Genomic DNA, 7,789 nt, shown 5'->3' on the forward strand with positions numbered 1-7,789 from the left:
TGAATTGATAAACTGCGTGCGCATCCTAACCCAAAAAGACGGAGTAAGTTAGACGATCGAACTAAACAGCCGGACGGAACAGCCGGACGGAGTAGCCGAACTAAACGACCCAATGAAATAATTGGACGATAGGGACGGTCGAAATAACCGAACGGAACGATTTAGCTGATACGAACGAAACAGACGAAACATACGAACGGTGCTCGAACGGTGAACGATCGCTTTCTAGACGCTAGACTACCGCTAACCGCACGCAAGCCGCATGCAAGCCGCACGCAGAACGAACTGAACCTAGGTGGATACTTGGGCGTAATTCTAACTGTAACAGTTAAATCTACCTATATCATACTTACAGGTAAATCATCTATATACTATGATACTTACAGGGTAATCTGTCTATACTGATATCATGCTAACAGTTAAATCTACCTATATCATACCTATTCTGTAGCTTTCGTACATTGTAATTACATGTTTTTATGCCTATATCATACTAACAGGTTATTCTACATATATCGTACTAACAAATAAATTTACTCATATCATATTCAATAAGATTCATCAGTTTGGAAATATGTAATGTCATAGTTTTACTTTGTACACAAACAATGTACTAATGTACGTATCAGCCGTGTCGTAGGGTTTCAAGACTCAAAACATGAACAGAGACGAGGGGGACACCAGTTGAGTCATCTGTATGACCCAATACTGACATTACAGGAGAGCTGGGACTAGATCTACACCCTAGTAGTAACCGAATCTCTACAGTGTGTATACACTCTATATAGATAGGTGAAATGTCCCAGGTTGAGTGATATAAGAAATATACAATTTTGTCATATCATTGTACAGATAAACAGTACAAATCGCTCGCTCAGTCTTACCTTAACCAAGGGACCAGTTGGTCTTGAAACATTGCAACACGTTTTATGCGTACATTGCTTGTTTATAAAGTAAAACTTTGATACATATACCCATATCATGCTAACAGGTGAAACTTCTTCCAATATTGTACTAACATATACATCTACCTATATCATACTGACAGGTAAACAAAATAGTATTGTACTGACAGGTGAAATATACCTTTATTATACTAACAGGTATATCTACCTATATCGTACTGAAAGGTAAATAAAATAGTATTGTACTGACAGGTAAAATCTACCTTTATTATGTTAACAGGTAAAATTTACCTTTATTATACTAATAGGTAAATCTACCTATATCGTACTGACAGGTAAATAAAATAGTATTGTACTGACAGGTGAAATATACCTTTATTATACTAACAGGTAAATCTACCTATATCGTACTGACAGGTTAATAAAATAGTATTGTACTAACAGGTGATATATACCTTTATTATACTAACAGGTAAATCTACTCCACGTACTTACACAAATGTATTTTATTTACAGATACATTACATGTTATTTACTCTGCTCATTCTATAGAAAGAAAACTGACCCTCCATTCTGTCTTACAGGGCTGTCTCTGATTGGTCTACAGATGACCAATGCCATGTCCTACGTTGCTGCCCCCGTCCAGCTGTTAGTGTTCAGCGCCCTCATTGTTGCCGTGGATCCTGTTGCTGTAAGTTATTTTAAGTTTTATAGAGCAATAGAAAATGTTAAAGTGTACATATCCTGTTTACCAGGAGACAAAGAGAGTTTGACAATATTTGGAACCACTGTGGATGTCCAAGCACAGGAGTTAACGGCAGTCTCGTGTCAGGCATCTAAAACCGGATATTTTTGCAGGCCAGTGATGTTCATCATTACTGCTCGGTCAAATCTTTTATTAAATGTTGTCATTGTCTAAAATTTCAAAGAAAGCTATTCCAGTACAAAACACTGTTAAACCCTGCATGTTCTTCTGATCATCAGTAATGTTAGTGATAGTGACGATGATCAAAGGGAGATAACTTATTTCTTGACCTTTCAGGTACTGGCCGTGTTTAATGAGGTTGGAGTTAACAGAGTCTTATATTTCCTTGTTTTTGGGGAGTCACTGCTGAACGGTGAGTTATCAGAGTCTTATATTTCCTTGTTTTTGGGGAGTCACTACTGAACGGTGAGTTATCACAGTCTTATATTTCCTTGTTTTTGGGGAGTAACTGCTGAACGGTGAGTTATCAGAGTCTTATATTTCCTTGTTTTTGGGGAGTCACTACTGAACGGTGAGTTATCAGAGTCTTATATTTCCTTGTTTTTGGGGAGTCACTGCTGAACGGTGAGTTATCAGAGTCTTATATTTCCTTGTTTTTGGGGAGTCACTGCTGAACGGTGAGTTAACAGAGACTTATATTTCCTTGTTTTTGGGGAGTCACTACTGAACGGTGAGTTATCACAGTCTTATATTTCCTTGTTTTTGGGGAGTAACTGCTGAACGGTGAGTTATCAGAGTCTTATATTTCCTTGTTTTTGGGGAGTCACTACTGAACGGTGAGTTAACAGAGACTTATATTTCCTTGTTTTTGGGGAGTCACTACTGAACGGTGAGTTATCACAGTCTTATATTTCCTTGTTTTTGGGGAGTCACTGCTGAACGGTGAGTTATCAGAGTCTTATATTTCCTTGTTTTTGGGGAGTCACTGCTGAACGGTGAGTTATCAGAGTCTTATATTTCCTTGTTTTTGGGGAGTCACTGCTGAACGGTGAGTTATCAGAGTCTTATATTTCCTTGTTTTTGGGGAGTCACTGCTGAACGGTGAGTTATCAGAGTCTTATATTTCCTTGTTTTTGGGGAGTCACTGCTGAACGGTGAGTTATCAGAGTCTTATATTTCCTTGTTTTTGGGGAGTCACTGCTGAACGGTGAGTTATCAGAGTCTTATATTTCCTTGTTTTTGGGGAGTCACTACTGAATGGTGAGTTATCAGAGTCTTATATTTCCTTGTTTTTGGGGAGTCACTGCTGAATGGTGAGTTATCAGAAAGGTCATTCCATTAATTTACTGCAATTATCTGGGGCTCACTGAGTCAATCTTGACTGACCAAAAAATGGCTCATCAAGCTTATCGTGACTGACCAAATGGCCCAATACATTCATTTATGACTCATCAGAGGGTTCAATGAGTTACCTTGATTGACCAGAATGCTCAGTGGTTTAATCTTGACTACTCACTAGTGGCTCAACACATTAATTTTAACTAACAATTTGACTATGATTTAGTCATGACTGACCAATGGCACAATGAGCTAACCTTGACTGAACAGAATGCTCAATTAAGTTTGATCAGGACTGACCATATGGCTCAATCTGCTGTTTATCTGTTGAGTAAATATTGAGTCGTCTTTAATGTTTACTGGTGTTTACATCACCTGAAATGTATTCATGTACTTTATAAGCAAAACTCGGGTTTGTAGAACAAATCTTGTATCAACTTTTTTTTTCAGGGGTCCTGTATATTTGACCTTGGTTGACCTTGTATTTTGCAGATGATGTAACAGTGGTCCTATATATTTGACCTTGGTTAACCTTGTATTTTGCAGATGATGTGACAGTGGTCCTATATATTTGACCTTGGTTGACCTTGTATTTTACAGATGGTGTAACAGTGGTCCTATATATTTGACCTTGGTTGACCTTGTATTTTGCAGATGGTGTGACAGTGGTCCTATATATTTGACCTTGGTTGACCTTGTATTTTGCAGATGGTGTAACAGTGGTCCTATATATTTGACCTTGGTTGACCTTGTATTTTGCAGATGATGTGACAGTGGTCCTATATATTTGACCTTGGTTGACCTTGTATTTTACAGATGGTATGATGGTGGTCATGAATATTTGACCTTGGTTGACCTTGTATTTTACAGATGATGTGACAGTGGTTCTGTATATTTGACCTTGTATTTTACAGATGGTGTGACGGTGGTTCTGTATATTTGACCTTGTATTTTACAGATGGTGTGACAGTGGTCCTGTATATTTGACCTTGATTGATTGTATTTTACAGATGGTGTGACGGTGGTCCTGTATCATGTCCTCCAGTCCTATAACCTGATTTTACAGGAGCGAGCTATTACAGCCGAGGATGTAAGCAGATGTTCATTACATTACATTGAACAATGTGTCAGGAAAATTTTAAAAGACATATATTACAATAAACTGTAAAAACAGATAAGAAAAAACATTTTTCCTGTGAATATTCCTGAAATATAAAAAAAAAATCCTATTCTACCATGAAGTTTAATGCTTAATTAAACCATGAAAACTAGGTTATGTATAATCCAATAATGGGAGAACAACAATATTATTTCAAATTTGATTTTTATGGGAAATTAAGAAGGAAATTCTCTCAGTCACTCTATTGAATATTTTATTTTAAAAACTTAAATGAAATCTTTTGTTATATTTTGCAGATCCTGCTTGGTTTTGTGAAGTTCTTCTTGGTGTGCTTTGGCGGGCTTTTTATCGGATTGATTGTAGGAGCGTTGTCCTCTGTACTGACCAAGTATACAAATAATGTCAAAGGTTAGAGACCTTTCATCACAGTCATCATATCACAGTCATCAATGGAAAATCTGTGTTTAGGGACTAATAATGACACCAAAACCACTCTGATGACAACTAAGTGTACTGTTGCTAGAAACAGAATTCCACAATCACACCCTGTGTTTATACTCCAGGGGCCTAATATTTAGCTTATGTCATGGTCCGGCTTATAGAATCTTCTTATTTAGCTGGTGGCTTCCTTGGATAGAGCCCGACAAAGTTTGAGAATGAAACGACCTTGACTTACTTTCAAGGTCACAGGGGTAAAATGTAACAAACACTTCAAACGACTTCCTCTGAAAAACTGAAAGGTATAGAATCTTCATATTTGGTTAGTTGCCTCCTGGGAAAGAGCCCAACAAAGTTTGAGAATGAAAATGACCTTGAACTACTTTCAATGTCTCGGGGTCAAATGTGTCAAACACTTAAACCGACCTCTTGTAAAAAATTGAAAGGTTTAGAATCTTCATATTTGGCTGGTTGCTTCCTGGGATAAAGCCCGACAAAGTTTGAGAATGTAAATGACCTTGACCTACTTTCAATGTCTCAGGGGTCAAATGTGTCAAAATTCAAACGATTTCTTCTGAAGAACTGAAAATTATAGAATCTTCATTTATGGCAGGTTGCTTCCAGAGATAGAGCCGGACAATGTTTAAAAAAGAAAATGACCTTGACCTACTTACAAGGTCAGAGTGGTAAAATATGTGGTCAAATACACTTCGAACAACTTCTGGAGAAGAAAACTAAAAAGCATAGAATCATACAATAATATTTGGCTGGTAGATTCAACAGATCGAGCCGACAGAGTTAGCGAGTGAAATATTTGTAGTACAAGATAATATTTAATGAGAATATTTTGCTATGACTGCTTAAATATTCAGGTGAGCGATACAGGCCCTCTTGTTTATAGATTTTGATGAAACTGCACTTGTATGTTTTGCAATAGCTTTGAGCTTCCTTGCACAGATTCAGATATGAGTATGCTTGTCAAAGGTCAAGGTTACATACTATTACAGAAAAATTGACTTTCACAATGTGTTAAAGACTGGTGGAGAATTTTGTGAGCTTCGCTTACTTCCTGTTACTGGGTTTTGGTATAAAGATGTGTACTTTGTACCAATGTAAAAATAATTCTCCACCTGATACTTGGATTTCAAATTTTCACAAAAGTAAAAATCACAGAAAAGAAGTAGAATAAAATAGTATTTATTCATATAAATTTGTTGTTTGGTTATGTTTTATATGTATGTAAAAAGAGTGATATATAATGCTTGTTACATCATAATGTCGCCCTCATCAAGGTTTACCTGTGTATTATGTAATTACCTGCTGTTGTTTCAGTGATTGAGCCTGTGGTTGTATTTGGGACAGCCTACATAGCGTTTCTGCTGGCTGAAATGTTCGCCTTCTCCGGGATCATTAGGTTAGTGTTTGACCTTTTTTTATTTATTATATAAGTCGAACTTCAATAAATCAAACTTCTTGATGTCAAACAGAGTTTACCCCTTATATAACACTACTAATATTCGTCACGTGAATCAAACCTTTATAACTCAAATTTCTCGCTGTGACGAAGTATATAATCAAGGCCCAATCGCTATGAAAATATTGACAATTGCAACTAGTAAATCCAAGTGAAATAATCACCTGTACCAGAACATTGAAATGTCCCGCGGTTATTTTAATAGCACAGGCCTTGGGAATTTAATTGACAAAGCAATATTGAATTTGGTAAGAAATCCAATATTTATATTTAAAATTAAATGTATTAGCCTGTGTTTTGTCACTTATTTTAAGAATCACAGTCTTATTTACAGGATCTTGATGATTCATGAGTCAAAGTCCTGGTGTTTCAAATTTTTTCCAGATTGTCCCACAAAGTTCGAAACATGCTGTGCAAAGTTCGGTTATATTCTTTTCTAAAGTGCTGGGCCCGTATTCGTGAAACCGCTCTCATGCACAAGCATGGATTATGTGCTCAAACAGCCTTTCTCGTAACTGTCTTAAATCATGTCAAATGATCAAAATGTCAAAAGTAAATATTGTATTCAACTTTAAGTGTCTTCATTTTTTTTCCAAATCACTAAAAAAACAAGATTTATTGTTATGTTATAACCGTAACAAACACAAGCCTTGAGCACAGAATCCGTAGTTGAGCACAGAATCCGTAGTTGAGCATGAGAACGGTTTCATCAGTACGGGTCCTGGATGTGAAAAATCTTGTAACCAATTATATTCCTGCTTCTTTCCAAGTTAGGTATGTTACCTGGTGTTACATACTTGCTATGTTATTTTGATGTGATTTCCGTTTCCAGTATTATTGCTATGTTATTTTGATGTGATTATTGTTTCCAGTATTATTGCTATGTTATTTTGATGTGATTATCGTTTCCAGTATTATTGCCATACTTGCTATGTTATTTTGATGTGGTTATCGTTTCCAGTATTATTGCTATGTTATTTTGATGTGATTATCATTTCCAGTATTATTGCCTGTGGAATTGTTCAAGTCGCCTATGCCTTCCCAAACATCACAAACAAATCTCGGGTTACTGTGAAATTCTTCACCAAGGTCCTCAGGTAACACTTGGTTGTGCTGTATAGCGCTAGTTTGGTGTGTATTTCATATTTCACGAATTATGTCTGGTTGCTTAATTCATGAGAACATGTACATGTATCCACCATTGAAAGGATGTATTTTTTCTCAATATTGAAAGCAATTATATCAGGGAATTGATATTCATAACAGATTTAAATTCACTCATTATATAGCCTACTCGCAATTCAACACAAAAATTCATCTGCTATGAAAATAAAAGAATTTTCTGTACAATTCATTTCTTCCTCACAGCATTTCAAGATATGTTGACAAAATAAAGGTTCGAGCTGTAGCTTCCTTAATGCTGAATATCCTTAAATGATCTTTAAAAATTTCATTGATAAATTAAATAAAAACCTATATTGATGCAGCACCAGTGTCCTTTATCTTTCTCTAATATGATTTCTATATTTACAGTACAATCAGTGAGATCATCATCTTCCTGTTCCTGGGATTGTTTTTTGTACAAGAACATAGTTGGAACACTGGGCTGACTCTGTGGACAGTCCTCTTCATCACCGTGTACAGGTTTGGGGGTAAGTTAATACAGGTCCTTCATCACCATGTACATGTTTGGGGGTAAGTTAATCAAGGTTCTTCATCACCATGTACAGGTTTGGGGGTAAGTTAATCAAGGTTCTTCATCACCATGTACAGGTTTGGGGGTAAGTTAATCAAGGTTCTTCATCACC

General features: G+C 36.3%; 1 protein-coding gene across 1 annotated transcript in view; it reads left to right on the plus strand.

The window, feature by feature from the left end:
• Positions 1–308: 308 nt before the first annotated feature.
• The window catches only part of LOC110455817 (sodium/hydrogen exchanger 2-like), a 31,406-nt gene continuing 23,925 nt past the window's right edge, over positions 309–7,789 (plus strand). The window contains exons 1-8 of the mRNA XM_021506202.1: positions 309–355; positions 1,490–1,596; positions 1,948–2,023; positions 3,960–4,039; positions 4,366–4,477; positions 5,840–5,921; positions 6,983–7,078; positions 7,515–7,633. Coding sequence (XP_021361877.1) covers positions 1,513–1,596; positions 1,948–2,023; positions 3,960–4,039; positions 4,366–4,477; positions 5,840–5,921; positions 6,983–7,078; positions 7,515–7,633 — 649 coding nt within the window. The 5' untranslated portion in view covers positions 309–355; positions 1,490–1,512. The remainder of the gene's footprint in view (positions 356–1,489; positions 1,597–1,947; positions 2,024–3,959; positions 4,040–4,365; positions 4,478–5,839; positions 5,922–6,982; positions 7,079–7,514; positions 7,634–7,789) is intronic.

Source organism: Mizuhopecten yessoensis, unplaced genomic scaffold (assembly GCF_002113885.1).
Source record: "Mizuhopecten yessoensis strain PY_sf001 unplaced genomic scaffold, ASM211388v2 scaffold8383, whole genome shotgun sequence".
Lineage (NCBI taxonomy): Eukaryota > Metazoa > Mollusca > Bivalvia > Pectinida > Pectinidae > Mizuhopecten > Mizuhopecten yessoensis.